Source organism: Entelurus aequoreus, linkage group LG04 (genome assembly GCF_033978785.1).
Source record: "Entelurus aequoreus isolate RoL-2023_Sb linkage group LG04, RoL_Eaeq_v1.1, whole genome shotgun sequence".
NCBI lineage: Eukaryota > Metazoa > Chordata > Actinopteri > Syngnathiformes > Syngnathidae > Entelurus > Entelurus aequoreus.
The window spans coordinates 6,323,755-6,345,769 of NC_084734.1; the positions used below are offsets into that span (position 1 = coordinate 6,323,755).

The following is a 22,015-nucleotide window of genomic DNA, read 5'->3' on the forward strand; positions in this document are numbered from 1 at the left end:
TTTAAATGTGCTAAAAACTACTTATACTGAAATCTTTCAACCAAGTTTTATTTAAAATAAACATTCAACATGTATGTATGTAAATCAAATAGAAAATTGAATGTGCAACACGAGCATTATAAACAACGTAATATGGCAGACACAAAATAACATAAATAAATTTGAAAACTGTGCCAGATGGCACCTAATGGACATAAGACGTAACTGCACTTTTTGTCCATATAGATACAAATAGTGTTCATGTATGACAGGGGTGTCCAAACTTTTTCCACTGAGGGCCGCACACGGAAAAATTTAAGCATGCGGGGGCCATTTTGATATTTTTCATTTTCAAACCTTAACAAAATATATGGATTTTTTTTTTTTTTAACCTTTAGGGGTCCCGGGGACCATAAAGGGTCTCAGTCATTAAAATGTAAAAAATAAGTCAAATCATTATTATTTTTAATTTAACGCTTACAGTAAATCTCTATATCAACTTCAGGTTGATATAAAGTAAAAAAAAAAAAAAAAAAGGTTTTATGCCTTTTCTGTCAAAGATAACTTTGTTTTTTATAGTAAAACTGAAATATGCAGTATTTAGTAATTAGAGCCCTAAAAGATCAATAATGCAGGACACCATTGATTTTAATTATCTAATATTTTTGAGTAATCACAGTGAAATGTTAAATAAAATCCTACTAAATATATTACGGATCCAAAAGGTCTCCCACTCATAAAGTGATACATTTTTTATAGGTTTTTTTTACTTTTAACACTTAAATTACGAGATCAACTTCAGATATATCTGTCCATTTTACGTTTGAACTATTATTTTGTTTGTATTATGCTCTTTTGTCAAATAAAACTTTGGTGTTTTTTTATGGCAACCACACAATATATGCAATATTTTTTCCACATAAAACATTTTAAAGTGACATTTTTTAAGTAATAATTTATTGTAAGAGAGATTTTTTGTCTTTTTTTTTTTTTGAGCAATGGCAAAAAAAATAAAAAATAAACAAAGACAAAAGAAGAAGAAAACAGCCTGCATGGCAGCTTTGTGTCAACATTGCAACTTTTTCTCGTTAGATTTCACCTCATACCACTTTTTTTTAAATGTTTTTTTTAATTTTTGCCACACTATCAATTTTGCAATTTTTGCAGAATGTGTGGGGGGCCGGTAAACGATTAGCTGCAGGCCGCAAATGGCCCCCGGGCCGCACTTTGGACACCTCTGATGTATGAGATCTAGGCTGCACGATTATGGCCCACATAATAATTAATATGATATTTTATCAATATTGAAATCACAATTATTAATCACGATTATTCATTATGTTGGGTAAGACAGTATTTGGGTGTGAACTCCACACCTTAAAGTCATTTGTAATGTCTAATGAAAATGCTGTGGGTAAACATTATCCCTATATTTAAAGACAAATATTGGTGTTTGTGTTCATTAATAGTATTAAGGTGTCTAACTCATTATTGATCTCTATTTTTACATTTCCACAGAGAGAGGTATGTTATGTGTGTACAAGTAGATGCTGTATCGGGACAGATTCATTAAGAGTTTGAGCAGAAATACGTCCATTTTTAGTAAAAATCATGATATTAAAGCTATTCAAATCATCTCACTAAATGGCTTGAATGAAATGTTCATTTAGTATTGAGGTGTGAATAATTTTGAGTGCAACAGTAGCCACGTGTACATGACAACATTCATTTAATCTGATCGTCATTGGGATTGCAATATTCCTGGGAAAAAAAGATCTGATTACGACGTGCATTACACCTTAAATCGGAATAATTGACTTTGACATGCGCAGAACGTAACAAACTGGAAAGTCGTGTTGTTGTTTGTGCTATGGCGCCATCTTTTGGACGAGTTGGCTCACTGCAGGTGCTGAAGAAGCAGTAAACAAACAGGGCTTTGTGCATTTCTGCTTGTCCGAAGCTACAATGGTGTTTACCATTTTTCCTTCTTTGCACTACTTTTGTTTTACCTCTCTTTTTGAAATGGAGCTGTACACTTTTGTTTTACCTCTCTTTTTCTCTGTTGCGATTATGTAAAGTCGTGAATAAAACAGCTTGTTAAGACGACAACTTTATTAATACATCGACATGTGACACTCCAGAACATACTTTTGCTCGTCTTGTTTTAAAGCAACAAAGTCTATAGTATATATAGCTACTACTTCTGTACATGTTGAATAGGGGGAGACAGCAGCAAGACAATCGCTTCATTCCGAGACTATTAAATGTAGTCCCCCTCCACTACCAAAGTACACCTGACATCAAAGACATGCGCAGGAAGGATAATTTCAACCGGAACATGAGAGGATGTGTTTTCATGCGCTACAATCCCAATGACTATCGACATAAAACACCCGCCTCGATTGGAATTACATTTTGATCCCAATGTGTGTGATTGGGTCAGAATATTCCCAATGGTGTGTTTACATGCAGCATTTTAATTCTGGTTAGACTTTTAATCCGATTATAAGTGTCCATGTGTACATACACTGCAAAAAGTGAAATCTAAGTAAGATGAAATATGTCAAAAAAGGGTGATATTTGCTTATTTTCTGTCTGATAAGATAATTCTTCTCACTAAGCAGATTTTATGTTCGAGTGTTTTACTTGTTTGAAGTGTTTTGGTCCTAAATGATGTCAGTAAGATATTACAGCTTGTTGCTGAGATTTGATGACCTATATTGAGTAAAACATGCTTGAAACTAGAATGTCGACTGTTGCAAAGCTGTGTCATCAACACTCACAAGTAGAAAACTACTTTTTTAAAGTCATCATTTCTTACTTAAAGCATGAAAATAAAATCATGATGCCGAGCGCATATCATGATGTCAAGATAATGGCACTAGCATTTACGTCATTTAAGAATATTTTTCAACATATTGAGCAAAAAGGTCTCTTTTTTTTTCTACCAAGAAAAGTGCACTTGTTATTAGTGAGAATATACTTATTTTAAAGGCCTACTGAAAGCCACTACTACCGACCACGCAGTCTGATAGTTTATATATCCATGATGAAATCTTAACATTATAACACATGCCAATACGGCCGGGTTAACTTATAAAGTGACATTTTAAATTTGCCGCTAAACTTCCGGTTCGAAACGCCTCTGAGGATGACGTATGCGCGTGACGTAGACCGGGGAACACGGGTATGCCTTCCACATTGAAGCCAATACGAAAAAGCTCTGTTTTCATTTCATAATTCCACAGTATTCTGGACATCTGTGTTCGTGAATCTGTTGCAATCATGTTCATTGCATTATGGAGAAGGAAGCTGAGCAAGCAAAGAAGAAAGTTGTCGGTGCGAAATGGACGTATTTTTCGAACGTAGTCAGCGACAACAGTACATAGCCGGCGCTTCTTTGTTTACATTCCCGGAAGATGCAGTCAAGATGGAAGAACTCGGATAACAGAGACTCTAACCAGGAGGACTTTTGACTTCGATACACAGACGCCTGTAGAGAACTGGGACAACACAGACTCTTACCAGGATTACTTTGATTTGGATGACAAAGACGCAGACGTGCTACTGTGAGTATGCAGCTTTGGCTTCTAAACATTTGATCGCTTGACCGTATGTGCGCAACTTTTTTTTGCGTATGTACGTAACTTTTTTAAAATATATAAGCTTTATGAACCTTGGGTTAGGTGAATGGTCATTTGGGCTGAGTGATTGTGTGTGTTGATCAGGTGTTTGAATTGTATTGGCGTGTTCTATGGAGCTAGGAGCTAGCATAGGAGCTAGGAGCTAGCATAACAAACACGCAGGTGTTTTTAATGCAGGATTAATTTGTGGCATATTAAATATAAGCCTGGTTGTGTTGTGGCTAATAGAGTATATATATGTCTTGTGTTTATTTACTGTTGTAGTCATTCCCAGCTGAATATCAGGTCACCCCCGGCTCTCACAGCATCTTCCCTATCTGAATAGCTTCAACTCCCCACTAGTCCTTCACTTGCACTTTCCTCATCCACAAATCTTTCATCCTCGCTCAAATTAATGGGGAAATTGTCGCTTTCTCGGTCCGAATCTCTCTCACTTCATGCGGCCATCATTGTAAACAATAGGGAACTTTGCGTATATGTTCAACTGACTACGTCACGCTACTTCCGGTAGGTGCAAGCCTTTTTTTTATCAGATACCAAAAGTTGCAATCTTTATCGTCGTTGTTCTATACTAAATCCTTTCAGCAAAAATATGGCAATATCGCGAAATGATCAAGTATGACACATAGAATAGATCTGCTATCCCCGTTTAAATAAAAAAAAATCATTTCAGTAGGCCTTTAAGCTATTTTTGGGTTCATTGAGGTTAGCTGATTTGACTTGTTTTGGAAAGTCTTGACAAGCCAAATTTTCTTGTTCTATTGGCAGATAATTTTGCTTAGTTCAAATAAAATACCCCTCATTTTTGCATTTTTTATTCTTGTTTTTGAACACTGACTTTTTGCAGTGTAGATAGTGTCATAACGGAGCAATTTCATTGGATGACGAATGAGTTATACGATTATGCTTTTTTTTGTCTACAATTTGATGTTCTAGAACAGACCTGGGCATTCTGCGTCCCTTTGTGCGTCCCTGTCCGGCCCCCGTGAGGCCAATCATAAATGACAAAATACATTTTAAAAAAGTATCTATGTCGAGCGTGCAATACAACGGTGCTGCTTTTGTTTTGAAAAGCATTATTTGTATTACTTCCGTGTGGACGTATGCTCGTGTGTGATTGCGAGTGAATGTGAACAGCGGCAATCACAAATTACAAAATAAATTAAAAAATATATATATGTCGTGCGTGCAATACAACTGTGCTGCTTTTATTTTGAAAAGTGTTATTTATGGGCGTATGTCCGTGTGTGACCTGTGAGTGAAGGTGCACAGCGACAAGTGATGCACGGTTACCCCCGAGACGCTAAAAAAGAGAAAAGTTGATGAGGAACGGCGTGTTTTCAACAAGACATGGACTGCAAAGTATTTCTTTACATAAATTGAAGGTAAAGCCGTGTGCTTAATTTGCGCTACACAGCTTGCTGTGTTTAAAGAATATCATTTGAATCGCCGCTACACGATGAAGAACGAGGAAAAATACCGGAATCTGTCTGATGAAGCGCGCGCAAGGGAGGCTGATGCGTTGATGGTAAAACTGCAAACCCAACGAGGACTTTTTGCCAAATTTCACAACCCCCAGAGATGCAGCTGTCAGGACAAGTTTCGTCATTTCTCACAAAATCGCCAGAAAAAGTAAGGCGTTTTCTGACGGAGAGTTTATTAAGGAGTGCTTATTGGACTCCGTTGCGCTGATATGCCCCGGAGAAGAGGGGCGCATTTGAGAACGTGTCACTCTCCCGACGCACTGTAACGAGGCGGGTTGAGACCATCGCTGGAAACTTGGAGCTTCAGCTGAAGAACAGAACGGCCGACTTTGACTGTTTTTCGCCGGCTTTGGATCGGAGATGTACGTGACACCGCCCAGCTGCTCATCTTCTCACGTGGGATAACTGCAGACTTTCAAATCACGGAGGAGCTGGCAGCCATGCAGTCAATAAAAAAGACAACCACAGGTAATGACTTGTTCACATACACTACCGTTCAAAAGTTTGGGGTCACATTAAAATGTCCTTATTTTTCAATGAAGATAACTTTAAACTAGTCTTAACTTTAAAGAAATACACTCTATACATTGCTAATGTGGTAAATGACTATTCTAGCTGCAAATGTCTGGTTTTTGGTGCAATATCTAGATAGGTGTATAGAGGCCCATTTCCAGCAACTATCACTCCAGTGTTCTAATGGTACAATGTGTTTGCTCATTGGCTCAGAAGGCTAATTGATGATTAGAAAACCCTTGTGCAATCGTGTTCACACATCTGAAAACAGTTTAGCTCGTTACAGAAGCTACAAAACTGACCTTCCTTGGAGCAGATTGAGTTTCTGGAGCATCACATTTGTGGGGTCAATTAAACGCTCAAAATGGCCAGAAAAAGAGAACTTTCATCTGAAACGCGACAGTCTATTCTTGTTCTTAGAAATGAAGGCTCGAACACAAAATTGTTTGGGTGACCCCAAACTTTTGAACGGTAGTGTAGGTAAATGCGTGTTCGGACATGTTAGGACTGAAATGGGACAAGCTGGCAGGTGTGACAACAGATGGTTGTCCAAATCTGACGGGGAATAATGTTGGACTTTTAAAGAGGATGCAGGATAAAGTGACAGAAATGGACATTTTTGCATTGTATTATACATCAGGAAGTGTTGTGTAAGACAGTGTTACAAATAAAACCATCAAAAGCAATATGGTTTTGTATAAAGTTAAGTTAGGTTGAATGAAATTATTATTATTATTATTATTATTTATCTTACGGTATATCAAAAATAATTTAAGCAAAATTTAATCGGAATATTGTCGGTGTGGCCCTCCAGCAGTGCTCAGGTTGCTCATGCGGCCCCCGGTAAAAATGAATTGCCCACCCCTGTTCTAGAAGCAAGACCTACTGTTAAATCACAAATTCTTAAAGCCCAACCAAGTTGTAGTCATGGAAAATAAAGCGGTGTTTGCTTCTTATTTAATTTGAGGTCTGGGTGACATTTCATCGCGCTAACTCGGGCCTCCTCTGACTCAAAAAAAGGAAAACCGTCACGGTAAAAGTTTCTACGTTCCACTGCAGAAGGACTCCGTGGGCAGAGCCGTCCTTCAAGTGGAACAACATTTCAGTCACAATAATATCATTTTCCCCCCCCGCAGCAGAGTGAGTCACCTCATTGTGTAATTCTAGCGAGGAAGTGTGAGGAAACTATGAACAGCTTCAGTGTGGTTTTCCTCTTTTGCACATGTCTCATCTGCAGGTGTGCTAATAGACAAGTGACTGTGGTGAGGCGAGGGGTCATAAGAAGGGGCGTCACACGCTTACCACTAAGCTCCTGAATGCTGCAGTCGCCTTGACCATGTCTGGGAAGTCCGGGTGGCCTTCCTGTGACCAGCACACAAAACACAAACCCAGGAGTTCAGCATTTGAGACAAAATTGCACTTGTTTGTACCTTCAATCCTCTTCCGTATTACATGTCACGTATCTACATGTTATGTATCTACTGTCACGTATCTACATGTCACGTATCTACATGTCACGTATCTACATGTCACGCATCTACATGTTACGCATTTACATGTTACGTATCTAAATGTTACGTACCTACATGTTACGTACCTACATGTTACGCATCTACATGTTACGCATCTACATGTTACGTATCTACATGTCATGTATCTACATGTTACAGAGCTACATGTTACGTATCTACATGTTACGTATCTACATGTCACGTATCTACATGTCACGTATCTACATGTCACGTATCTACATGTCACGTATCTACAGGTCACGTATCTAAATGTTCCGCATCTACATGTCACGCATCTACATGTCACGCATCTACATGTCACGTATCTACATGTTACGTATCTACATGTTACGTATCTACATGTCACGTATCTACATGTCGCGCATCTACATGTCACGCATCTACATTTTACGCATCTACATGTTACGTACCTACATGTTACGCATCTACATGTTACGCATCTACATGTTACGTATCTACATGTTACGTACCTACATGTTACGCATCTACATGTTACGCATCTACATGTTACGCATCTACATGTTACGCATCTACATGTTACGCATGTACATGTTACGTATCTACATGTTACGTATCTACATGTTACGTATCTACATGTCACGTATCTACATGTCACGGAGCTACATGTCACGTATCTACATGTTACGTATCTACATGTTACGCATCTACATGTCACGGAGCTACATGTCACGTATCTACATGTCACGTATCTACATGTCACGTATCTACATGTCACGTATCTACATGTTACGTATCTACATGTTACGTGTCTACATGTTACGTATCTACATGTCACGTATCTACATGTCATGTATCTACATGTCACGTATCTACATGTTACGCATCTACATGTTACGCATCTACATGTTACGCATCTACATGTTACGTATCTACATGTCATGTATCTACATGTTACAGAGCTACATGTTACGTATCTACATGTTACGTATCTACATGTCACGTATCTACATGTTACGTATCTACATGTCACGTATCTACATGTCACGTATCTACATGTCACGTTTCTACAGGTCACGTATCTAAATGTTACGCATCTACATGTCACGCATCTACATGTCACGCATCTACATGTTACGTATCTACATGTTACGTATCTACATGTCGCGTATCTACATGTCGCGTATCTACATGTCACGCATCTACATGTTACGCATCTACATGTTACGTACCTACATGTTACGCACCTACATGTTACGCATCTACATGTTACGCATCTACATGTTACGTATCTACATGTTACGCACCTACATGTTACGCATCTACATGTTACGCATCTACATGTTACGCATCTACATGTTACGCATCTACATGTTACGTATCTACATGTTACGCATCTACATGTTACGTATCTACATGTTACGTATCTACATGTTACGTATCTACATGTCACGTATCTACATGTCACGGAGCTACATGTCACGTATTTACATGTTACGTATCTACATGTCACGTATCTACATGTCACGTATCTACATGTCACGTATCTACATGTCATGTATCTACATGTCACGTATCTCCATGTTACGCATCTACATGTTACGCATCTACATGTTACGCATCTACATGTTACGCATCTACATGTTACGTATCTACATGTCATGTATCTACATGTCATGTATCTACATGTCACGTATCTACATGTTACGTATCTACATGTTACGTACTTACATGTTACAGATGAAAGAATAGTACCGGTACTTTTCAAAGGCAGTGTAGTACTGATTTTAATCAATGAGTATGGCGGTACTTAATTAGTAGCGGTATAGTGAACAACATATGATGATGATGATGGTGTATAGTGAACAACATGTGATGATGATGATGGTGTATAGTGAACAACATATGATGATGATGGTGTATAGTGAACAACATGTGATGATGATGATGGTGTATAGTGAACAACATGTGATGATGATGGTGTATAGTGAACAACATATGATGATGATGATGGTGTATAATGAACAACATATGATGATGATGATGGTGTATAGTGAACAACATATGATGATGATGGTGTATAGTGAACAACATGTGATGATGATGATGATGGTGTATAGTGAACAACATATGATGATGATGGTGTATAATGAACAACATGTGATGATGATGATGATGATGGTGTATAGTGAACAACATATGATGATGATGATGTATAATGAACAACATGTGATGATGATGATGATGGTGTATAGTGAACAACATATGATGATGATGATGTATAATGAACAACATGTGATGATGATGATGATGGTGTATAGTGAACAACATATGATGATGATGATGTATAATGAACAACATGTGATGATGATGATGATGGTGTATAGTGAACAACATATGATGATGATGATGGTGTATAGTGAACAACATATGATGATGATGATGGTGTATAGTGAACAACATATGATGATGATGGTGTATAATGAACAACATGTGATGATGATGATGGTGTATAGTGAACAACATATGGTGATGATGATGGTGTATAGTGAACAATATATGATGATGATGATGGTGTATAGTGAACAGCATATGATGATGATGGTGTATAGTGAACAACATATGATGATGATGGTGTATAATGAACAACATATGATGATGATGGTGTATAGTGAACAACATATGGTGATGATGATGGTGTATAGTGAACAATATATGATGATGATGATGGTGTATAGTGAACAGCATATGATGATGATGGTGTATAGTGAACAACATGTGCTGATGATGATGATGGTGTATAGTGAACAACATGTGATGATGATGATGGTGTATAGTGAACAACATGTGATGATGATGGTGTATAGTGAACAACATGTGATGATGATGATGGTGTATAGTGAACATGTGATGATGATGGTGTATAGTGAACAACATGTGATGATGGTGGTGTATAGTGAACAACATGTGATGATGATGATGGTGTATAGTGAACATGTGATGATGATGATGGTGTATAGTGAACAACATGTGATGATGATGGTGTATAGTGAACAACATGTGATGATGATGGTGTATAGTGAACATGTGATGATGATGATGGTGTATAGTGAACAACATATGATGATGATGATGGTGTATAGTGAACAACATGTGATGATGATGATGATGGTGTATAGTGAACAACATATGATGATGGTGTATAGTGAACAACATGTGATGATGATGGTGTATAGTGAACAACATATGATGATGATGATGGTGTATAGTGAACAACATGTGATGATGGTGGTGTATAGTGAACAACATGTGATGATGATGGTGTATAGTGAACAACATATGATGATGATGGTGGTGTATAGTGAACAACATGTGATGATGATGATGATGGTGTACCTCCACGTGTCTCTCCAGCTCCTGCAGCAGGGTGGGGTACTTGTCCAGCCTCATGAAGGGCTTGCTGAGGCTGCTGGTGAGGGTGAGGACACCAGGAGGGTTAGCTCCTTGGCTCTCCATCAACTTGTCAAGATCCTCACTGGGCAAGAAGAAAAAGATACTCTTTAACAGCAACGCTGAGGTGAGACTACCATCATCCCTGAGTGACACCGACCACGTGTACATCTTTCAACACAATATTCTTTTTTATTACATACCATTTTCTCAGCAAAAAAAGGTCAATAGTCGGGGTGTGAACCTCTAAAGGCTTAGCGGCCACATGCGTGGACAGCAACTTTTAGCTCTTATTTACAAAATTGTGTACACTACTGAAATGGGGTCTTATGGCCACTTATGTGGACACTTATACCGCCATCTGGTGGTGTCAGAAGAGTATAACATACAATGGAATTTGGGGGAAAAAAAGTGTAAAAATAAGAATTAGCATGTCACTACACATGAAGTACACGTTTGTGTACTTATGGACTAAGTACATCATATCAAAAGATGATTCTTAGTTTTTATTCTAATTAGGGTCCAATAAGCCCAAATAGCAAAGAGAAATAAAAAAAAAGCATGTAAACAAACAGCTTGGGCCTTAAGAGGTTTTAAGGCACAAATTCAGACTACTCAGGACCTTCGTATTGGGAGGCACATGCACTAACCCCTGTGCCACCGTGCTGCAACTTTCAAAAATGATGAATTGAATTAAGAATTGGGATATACAAAAATCGCGATTCGAGTCGATTTTTGGTGTGCAGCCCCCAGTCAATAGTACACAATAACGAAACAAAGGTCATCTACTACTCATTGAAATGCTTTGGTTCTTGCCCTCAAAGTCCGCGTGAATTATTCCCAAAGTTTGTAAACATGAAGAAAAACAAAAAATAAAAATGATTTTAAATATTGACCTAATCACTCTAGTAACAATAACATGTGGATACTACCCTTGGATCCATCTGCCCTCTTCTTACATGTCCTGTGAAAATGCTGACACACCAACAGTTGTTATATTATCCTCTCGCTCATATCAGTGTTCAAAAACAAGACAAAAAAAATACAAGAATAAGGGGTATTTTACTTGAACTAAGCAAAATTATCTGCCAATAAAACAAGAAAATTTGGCTTGTCAAGACTTTCCAAAACAAGTCAAATGAGCTAACCTCAATGAACCCAAAAATACCTTCAAACAAGTATATTCTCACTAATAACAAGTGTACTACTATAGGAGTACGTATTTTCTATTGTTTCATTGAAAATAAAACCGCAAAGTCCATTTGGCTGTCATCTGTTTTAATTATGGGACACAATCGTGTCAAAGTCATGATTTTTGGTTTTTATTTACATGCTTGAAATAAGAAATGATGACTTTAAAGGCCTACTGAAAGCCACTACTAGCGACCACGCAGTCTGATAGTTTATATATCAATGATGAAATTTTGACATTGCAACACATGCCAATACGGCCGGGTTAACTGAAAAAAGTGACATTTAAATTTCCCGGGAAATATCCGGCTGAAACGTCGCGGTATGACGACGTATGCGCGTGACGAAGTCAGAGTAACGGAAGTTATGGTACCCCGTAGAATCCTATACAAAAAGCTCTGTTTTCATTTCATAATTCCACAGTATTCTGGACATCTTTTGCAATTTGTTTAATGAACAATGAAGGCTGCAAAGAAGACAGTTGTAGGTGGGATCCGTGTATTAGCAGCGGACTACAGCAACACAACCAGGAGGACTTTGTTGGAGCGCTAGCCGCGCTAGCCGCCGACCTCACCTTGACTTCCTACGTCTCCGGGCCGCCAAACGCATCGGGTGAAGTCCTTCGTCCTTCTGCCGATCGCTGGAACGCAGGTGAGCACGGGTGTTGATGAGCAAATGAGGGCTGGCTGGCGTAGGTGGAGAGCTAATGTTTTTAGCATAGCTCTGTGCGGTCCAGTTGCTAAGTTAGCTTCAATGGCGTCGTTAGCAAAGCATTGTTAACCTTCGCCAGCCTGGAAAGCATTAACCGTGTATTTACATGTCCACGGTTTAATAGTATTGTTGATTTTCTATCTATCCTTCCAGTCAGGGGTTTATTTTTTTTGTTTCTATATGCAGTTAAAGCACGATGCTATCACGTTAGCTCGTAGCTAAAGCATTTCGCCGATGTATTGTCGTGGAGATAAAAGGCACTGAATGTCCATTTCGCGTTCTCGACTCTCATTTTCAAGAGGATATAGTATCCCAGGTGGTTTAAAATACAAATCCGTGATCCACAATAGAAAAAGGAGAGTGTGGAATCCAATGAGCCAGCTTGTACCTAAGTTACGGTCAGAGCGAAAAAAGATACGTCCTGCACTGCACTCTAGTCCTTCACTCTCACGTTCCTCATCCACAAATCTTTCATCCTCGCTCAAATTAATGGGGCAATCGTCACTTTCTCGGTCCGAATCTCTCTCGCTCCATTGTAAACAACGGGGAATTGTGAGGAATACTAGCTCCTGTGACGTCACGCTACTTTTTATCAGCGAGCAAAAGTTGCGAACTTTATCGTCGATGTTCTCTACTAAATCCTTTCAGCAAAAATATGGCGATATCGCGAAATGATCAAGTATGACACATAGAATGGATCTGCTATTCCCGTTTAAATTTTAAAAAATCATTTCAGTAGGCCTTTTAAAAAAGTACTTTTCTACTTGTGAGTGTTGATGACACAGCTTTGCAACACTTGATATTCTAGTTTCAAGCATGTTTTACTCAATATAGCTCATCAAATCTCAGCAACAAGCTGTAATATCTTACTGACATCATTTAGGACCAAAACACTTCAAACAAGTAAAACACTCTTAACATCAAATCTGCTTAGTGAGAAGAATGATCTTATCAGACAGAAAACAAGCAAATATCAGCCTTATTTGACATGTTTCATCTTATTTAGATGTCAGTTTTTGCAGTGTACATAAGGATGGTGAATGATAAACAGCACATCTCTTTCTAATTGTTGTATATTTCCAGTACGACTGCCCTAATAATGTGATCAGAGTGCAGACCCTGAATGTACGGAAATTTCCCAGGACATTCGGAGCTGAATATTCAAAATGGCAGCCTGAAATTGTGGCATTCTGCGAAGTTTGGACGCTATTTTCACATAGTTTGCAGACCATAATTCCAAGTGGATATGGTGGAATGGATACAATAAAGCGTTTTAAGTCAACTTGTTCTTCTACTCTACTGCTGCTTTGAAGGGCGGCCTAACCGCGAGTGTGCACATCCTGTCAACATGCAGCTTCCTGTGTGCAGGCCCAGTTAATAGTGATGAACCCACTCCTCATGACGTCATCACCTGCTGCATACCACACACATATGCAGCCTGCGTTTACCATCCTGTACGCAAGCCTGACACCTGGTGGCTTCAACAACAACTGCACCCAGACCAAGGGACCCTTGCACAACCTAAATGTTCAGTTAAGACGCTCACCTGTGGTCAGTGAGGATGCAGACCGCCACCTGTGTGCTCACCTGTGGTCAGTGAGGATGCAGACCGCCGACGGGTGGCTGGAGCAGTAGGCCAAGTAGAGAGACTTGATCTGACTGGACACGTTCAGGTAGCATCCCGCCAGGTGCTGCTGACCCTCGGGGACTCTGCCATGACAGGTGAGATGCAGACATGTTCAGGAGAGAAACATCTGGTGTTGGTCCAGGAGTGTCTTTGTCTTTATAGAACTGCACAATCCTGTTTAAAACCTTAAAGTGGACTGGGGACTTTTCCCATCCTTTTTTTGGCCATACCTCTGTTTGTGTTATTATGAAGAATGTCTTCCCAAGACCATTTTTATTGTTTATATTTTGACTTCAAACTCTTCCAGATATCAAAGATACTCGGTGGTACTCGGACGAAAAAGTCCTCAGGTAGCAGTGGTAATAATAAATCATGATCATGATGAAATACATGAAATGAACTTTTATTCATTCATAACCAGTGTTGGGTTAGTTCCTGAAAACCAGAAACTAGTTACAATTACTAGTTACTTAATTTCAAAAGTAACTCAGTTACTAACATCAAAAAGTAATGCGTTACTGTGAAAAGTAACTATTTAGTTACTTCTTTTTTTCTTCTTTTTTTTAAAAGCTCCCATTAATGCCCTTTTAGCCTTCATTACAATACTGTTATCGCACTTGAGAATAATACAATCTGTTGATCAACTTGACATGCATTTTTATTTTAACATAATTAATGAAAAACAGTGCAACAAAAAAAGGCATTTCTCCTTTCTGTAAACTTGGACCAATGACCATTAATAAAAAACAAGTTAAAGTGCAACATAAGAAGGCACATCATCTTCCTTGAAACATAAGATAGTGAAATAAAGCCTGATGCTGCTGTCTTCCACACTTGGAGCCATGGATTGTACAATCCTTGTTGTCAGTGGCAGGATCATTGACACAGATGGTGAAGTTTCAGTGCTCAGTAGAGATGTAACACTTTTGAGGGGTTTAAGCACCTGGAGGACCTCCTCTGCCACTCTCACATCATCATCAGACAGGTTGATGATGTCTTTGACATTTTTCTTCAGGGTCTTGTGGGTCAATGCAGAGTATATAGCTGCCTGCTGCTCCGACATATCATAAGTGGAGTTCCACTTCGTTTGGACATCATGTATGAGCTTTATGAGTAGGCGGTTTTAGCATTTCTTGCTTTGTCTTAAGTACATGAGCAGCTGTTGTGACAGGTGAGATGCAGACATGTTCAGGAGAGAAACATCTGGTGTTGGTCCAGGAGTGTCTTTGTCTTTATAGAACTGCACAATCCTGTTTAAAACCTTAAAGTGGACTGGGGACTTTTTTTTTTAAAAGCTCCCATTAATGCCCTTTTAGCCTTCATTACAATACTGTTATTGCACTGGAGAATAATACAATCTGTTGATCAACTTGACATGCATTTTTATTATCATTTTAACATAATTAATGAAAAACAGTGCAACACAAAAAGGCATTTCTCCTTTCTTTAAACTTGGACCAATGACCATTAATAAAAAACAAGTTAAAGTGCAACATAAGAAGGCACATCATCTTCCTTGAAACATAGATAGTGAAATAAAGCCTGATGCTGCTGTCTTCCACACTTGGAGCCATGGATTGTACAATCCTTGTTGTCAGTGGCAGGATCATTGACACTTTTGAGGGGTTTAAGCACCTGGAGGACCTCCTCTGCCACTCTCACATCATCATCAGACAGGTTGATGATGTCTTTGACATTTTTCTTCAGGGTCTTGTGGGTCAATGCAGAGTATATAGCTGCCTGCTGCTCCAACATATCATAAGTGGAGTTCCACTTCGTTTGGACATCATGTATGAGCTTTATGAGTAGGCAGTTTTAGCATTTCTTGCTTTGTCTTAAGTACATGAGCAGCTGTTGTGCTAGGAAACCTCCTTCCTGATCCATCCTATTGACTTGAGATGTGATGCCAAATTCACTACATGTGCAAAGCACCTGTCTGTGGTCCCAGTCCTGCCTCATTCACTGCATTTAGGTGATTTTTGGCATTATCACGTGTGACTGGGATATCTTTATCTTCCATTCCTCCACTGCTCGTGTCAGTACCCGCGCAAGGGGACTCTCGTAGAAGGGGCGTGTCTTCTCATCTGCCAGTCTGCTGTGATGAAGTGAGCGCTTATCGTCACATAGTTTCCCTGGGCGTGCACCAGTCTGTCGCGAGCGCAACAGATGATGCTCTGGATCAGGGGTCACCAACCTTTTTGAAAGCAAGAGCTACTTCTTGGGTAGTGATTAATGCGAAGGGCTACCAGTTTGATACACACTTAAATAAATTGCCAGAAATAGCCAATTTGCTCAATTTACCTTAAACTCTATGTTTTTATTAATAATTAATGATATTTACACTTAATTGAACGGTTTAAAAGAGGAGAAAACACGAAAAAAATGACAATTAAATTTTGAAACATAGTTTATCTTCAATTTCGACTCTTTAAAATTCAAAATTCAACCGAAAAAAAGAAGAGAAAAACTAGCTAATTCGAATCTTTTTGAAAAAATTTAAAAAATAATTTATTGAACATCATTAGGAATTTTTCCTGATTAATATTAATTTTAGAATTTTGATGACATGTTTTAAATAGGTTAAAATCCAATCTACACTTTGTTAGAATATATAACAAATTGGACCAAGCTATATTTCTAACAAAGACAAATCATTATTTCTTCTAGATTTTCCAGAACAAAAATTTTAAAAGAAATTCAAAAGACTTTGAAATAAGATTTAAATTTGATTCTACAGATTTTCTAGATTTGCCAGAGAATTTTTTTTGAATTTTAATCATAATAAGTTTGAAGAAATATTTCACAAATACTCTTCATCGAAAAAACAAATTAAAATGTATTTATTATTCTTTACAATAAAAAAAATAAATTTACTTGAACATTTATTTAAATTGTCAGGAAAGAAGAGGAAGGAATTTAAAAGGTAAAAAGGTATATGTGTTTAAAAATCCTAAAATCATTTTTAAGGTTGTATTTTTTCTCTAAAATTGTCTTTCTGAAAGTTAAAAGAAGCAAAGTAAAAAAAATAATGAATTTATTTAAACAAGTGAAGACCAAGTCTTTAAAAAATGTTCTTGGATTTTCAAATTCTATTTGAGTTTTGTCTCTCTTAGAATTAAAAATGTCGGGCAAAGCGAGACCAGCTTGCTAGTAAATAAATACAATTTAAAAAATAGAGGCAGCTCACTGGTAAGTGCTGCTATTTGAGCTATTTTTAGAACAGGCCAGCGGGCTACTCATCTGGTCCTTACGGGCTACCTGGTGCCCGCGGGCACCGCGTTGGTGACCCCTGCTCTGGATAGTTCATCCACAACTTTTTTCTTCTCCTGCTCATAAAGACCTGGCACAATCTTATCGCTGAAGTGGGTGCGCGACGGGATGTCGTAACGTGGCTCGAGCACGTTCAGCATGTGTTTAAAAGCCTCGTCTTGCACAACCGAGTCTGCACCCATAAACACACCGATTAAATGGCGCGGGGCGTTCAAGCTCCTCCGTTACTCCGCTCGCCATGACCACGCTGTGTGTGGACGGAACGTGCATGCGAACAACCTTTTTGTTTTGTTTTATATATCAAACCGCGGATCACGTGTGTGCCTCCCCCCGCAGCCACACCCAGACACACACACACACACACACACGCCTCTTTTCTTCTCTCCGGCGTGTGACAGAGGAAGATTCAAAAGAAAGACACCGCAGCGCTTCTGTTTCGAGCCGATACTACATAAAAAATAACATGAAATAACGCAGTAACGCATCGTGTAGTAACGGTAACTGAGTTACTGAATATAAAAAAATAACGCGTTAGATTACTAGTTACCGCCGAAACTAACGGCGTTAGTCCCAACACTGTGCATAACATACATTGACACAGGTTCATTTTGAATGGACTTAATAACAGTTAGAGATGCTACCTCAGCAGAAGCATTTAAGTCCCATCTTAAAAACTCATTTGTATACTCTAGCCTTTAAATAGACCCCCTTTCTAGACCAGTTGATCTGCCGTTTCTTTTCTGCTCTGCCCCCCTCTCCTTTGTGGAGGGGGAGTGCACAGATTAGGTGACCAAAGATGATTCGCTAGCTGTCCAAAGTCGGGACCCAGGGTGGACCACTCATCTGTGCATCAGTTGGGGACGTCTCTGCGCTGCTGACCCGTCTCCACTCAAGATGATCTCCTGCTGGTCCCACTATGGACTGGACTCTCACTATTATGTTAGATCCACTATGGACTGGACTCTCACACTATTATGTTAGATCCACTATGGACTGGACTCTCACACTATTATGTTAGATCCACTATGGACTGGACTCTCACTATTATGTTAGATCCACTATGGACTTGACTCTCACAATTATGTTAGATCCACTATGGACTGGACTCTCACACTATTATGTTAGATCCACTATGGACTGGACTCTCACACTATTATCTTAGATCCACTATGGACTGGACTCTCACACTATTATGTTAGATCCACTATGGACTGGACTCTCACACTATTATGTTAGATCCACTATGGACTGGACTCTCACACTATTATGTTGGATCCACTATGGACTGGACTCTCACACTATTATGTTAGATCCACTATGGACTGGACTCTCACACTATTATGTTAGATCCACTATGGACTGGACTCTCACACTATTATGTTAGATCCACTATGGACTGGACTCTCACACTATTATGTTAGATCCACTATGGACTGGACTCTCACACTATTATGTTAGATCCACTATGGACTGGACTCTCACACTATTATGTTAGATCCACTATGGACTGGACACTCACTATTATGTTAGATCCACTATGGACTGGACTCTCACACTATTATGTTAGATCCACTATGGACTGGACTCTCACACTATTATGTTAGATCCACTATGGACTGGACTTTCACACTATTATGTTAGATCCACTATGGACTGGACTCTCACACTATTATGTTAGATCCACTATGGACTGGACTCTCACACTATTATGTTAGATCCACTATGGACTGGACTCTCACTATTATGTTAGATCCACTATGGACTGGACTCTCACTATTATGTTAGATCCACTATGGACTGGACTCTCACACGCAATTATATCAAATTGGCATTCAAAGGGTTTAAAATATAAATGTCAAATAAGCATTTTGTGTTTGCTATTTTATTTAGGGCTGAATTTGAGAGATTTTAGCAAACAAAAATGAAAAAATTTTTTTTTTTTTTGTCCTGGCACTACTAAACTGCTATTAAATGAGGGATGCTTCAGAGGTTTAGGACATGCAGCAACTATTTTCCAAGATAATAAATAGGGATGTCCGATAATGGCTTTTTGCCGATATACGATATTCCGATATTGTCCAACTCTTTATATACCGATACCGATATCAACCGATATATGCAGTCGTGGAATTAACACATTATTATGCCTAATTTGGACAACCAGGTATGGTGAAGATAAGGTGCTTTTTAAAAAAATTAGTAAAATAAGATAAATAAATTAAAAACATTTTCTTGAATAAAAAAGAAAGTAAAACAATATAAAAACAGTTACATAGAAACTAGTAATGAATGAAAATGAGTCAAATTAAGTGTTAAAGGTTAGTACTATTAGTGGAGCAGCAGCACGCACAATCATGTGTGCTTACGGACTGTATCCCTTGCAGACTGTATTGATATATATTGATATATAATGTAGGAACCAGAATATTAATAACTAGGGATGTCCGATAATGGCTTTTTGCCGATATCTGATATTCCGATATTGTCCAACTCTTTAATTACCGGTATCAACCGATATATACAGTCGTGGAATTAACACATTATTTTGCCTAATTTGGACAACCATGTATGGTGAAAATAAGGTACTTTATAAAAAATAAAATAAAATAAGATAACTAAATTAAAAACATTTTGTTGAATAAAAAAGAAAGTACAACAATATAAAAACAGTTACATAGAAACTAGTAATGAATGAAAATGAGTAAAATTAACTGTTAAAGGTTAGTACTATTAGTGGAGCAGCAGCACGCACAATCATGTGTGCTTACGGACTGTATCCCTTGCAGACTGTATTGATATATATTGATATATAATGTAGGAACCAGAATATTGATAACAGAAAGAAATGGGGGAGGGAGGTTTTTTGGGTTGGTGCACTAATTGTAAGTGTATCTTGTGTTTTTTATGTTGATTTAATAAAAAAAAAAGAAAATTAAAAAATAAAAACGATACAGATAATAAAAAATCCGATACCGATAATTTTCGATATCACATTTTAACGCATTTATCGGACATCCCTATTAATAACAGAAAGAAACAACCCTTTTGTGTGAATGAGTAAATGGGGGAGGGAGGTTTTTTTGGGTTGGTGCACTAATTGTAAGTGTATCTTGTGTTTTTTATGTGGATTTAATTAAAAAAACAAATTAAAAATAAAAAAAAAACGATACCGATAATAAAAAAAACGATACCGATAATTTCCGATATTACATTTTAACGCATATATCGGCGGATAATATCGGCAGGCCGATATTATCGGACATCCCTATTAATAACAGAAAGAAACAACCCTTTTGTGTGAATGAGTGTAAATGGGGGAGGGAGGTTTTTTGGGTTGGTGCACTAATTGTAAGTGTATCTTGTGTTTTTTATGTGGATTTAATTAAAAAAAACAAAAAACAAAAAAAAAACAAAAAAAAACGATACAGATAATAAAAAATCCGATACCGATAATTTTCGATATTACATTTTAACGCATTTATCGTCCGATAATATCGGCAGGCCGATATTATCGGACATCCCTATTAATAACAGAAAGAAACAACCCTTTTGTGTGAATGAGTGTAAATGGGGGAGGGAGGTTTTTTTGGGTTGGTGCACTAATTGTAAGTGTATCTTGTGTTTTTTATGTGGATTTAATTAAAAAAAAAAAAAAACAAAAAAAAAACAAAAAAAAACGATACAGATAATAAAAAATCCGATACCGATAATTTTCGATATTACATTTTAACGCATTTATCGTCCGATAATATCGGCAGGCCGATATTATCGGACATCCCTATTAATAACAGAAAGAAACAACCCTTTTGTGTGAATGAGTGTAAATGGGGGGAGGGAGGTTTTTTTGGGTTGGTGCACTAATTGAAAGTGTATCTTGTGTTTTTTATGTGGATTTAATTAAAAAAAACAAAAAAAACAACAAAAAAAAACGAAACCGATAATAAAAAAACCGATACCGATAATTTCCGATATTACATTTTAACGCATATATCGGCAGGCCGATATTATCGGACATCTCTAATAATAAATCATACAACAGTCTAGTTTGTCTCCTCTAAGTCCTGGTGTGCCTAATGATGTGGCCGGTGCAAACATCAACCTCCTTCCGCGGCGAGACTTACTTGGTACATTCCTCCAAGGAGGCACACAAGCCCTGCTGGAAGGTGAGGATCTCCTCCAGGTTCCCACACAAGGTGGCGCTGTCTGCACTGCTCAGCCTGCACACGCAGCAACACAAAGGTTGCAGGAAAGAGGTTAGAACCAAATGAGTGGAGTATATTTGTGCACTTTATTCAAAGCTGCTGCACTTTATATACTTCTGCACTTTAAAATACTTAAACTTGACTTAACTCACATGCCCTCTGTGTATTGTACTTGTATTTTAAATTGTTTATCATTACGTCATTGTAACATTGTTGTGTATTTTCAATCCTGTGTCATTTTAACGCGGAGGTTAGACGCACCGTCATCTTCTTACCGCAACTGCACGTCGTCCTTCAAAGAAACAAACACTTCCATGAAGTATAAAAGGTGACTTACTTGTCGCTGGCTTGCAACGGTCGCAAGTAGCAAGTGAGCAGCGTCTGCAGCTCTTTGACAAACTCTCGCTCGTGTTCCAAGATGTCCTGAACCACCTGCGGGACGCACAGCATCTCT

At 38.2% G+C, this 22,015-nt stretch overlaps 1 protein-coding gene across 2 annotated transcripts in view; it reads right to left on the reverse strand.

Annotated features, from left to right (window-relative positions):
- Positions 1-22,015, reverse strand: part of LOC133648230 (rho guanine nucleotide exchange factor 6-like) — a 118,646-nt gene that overhangs the window by 51,803 nt on the left and 44,828 nt on the right. For both annotated transcript variants that reach the window (XM_062044114.1, XM_062044113.1), the window contains exons 7-11: positions 21,899-21,993; positions 21,481-21,576; positions 14,050-14,172; positions 10,507-10,645; positions 6,923-6,982 (exon numbers count right to left, since the gene is read on the reverse strand). In XM_062044114.1, the coding sequence (XP_061900098.1) occupies positions 6,923-6,982; positions 10,507-10,645; positions 14,050-14,172; positions 21,481-21,576; positions 21,899-21,993 (513 nt within the window). The remainder of the gene's footprint in view (positions 1-6,922; positions 6,983-10,506; positions 10,646-14,049; positions 14,173-21,480; positions 21,577-21,898; positions 21,994-22,015) is intronic.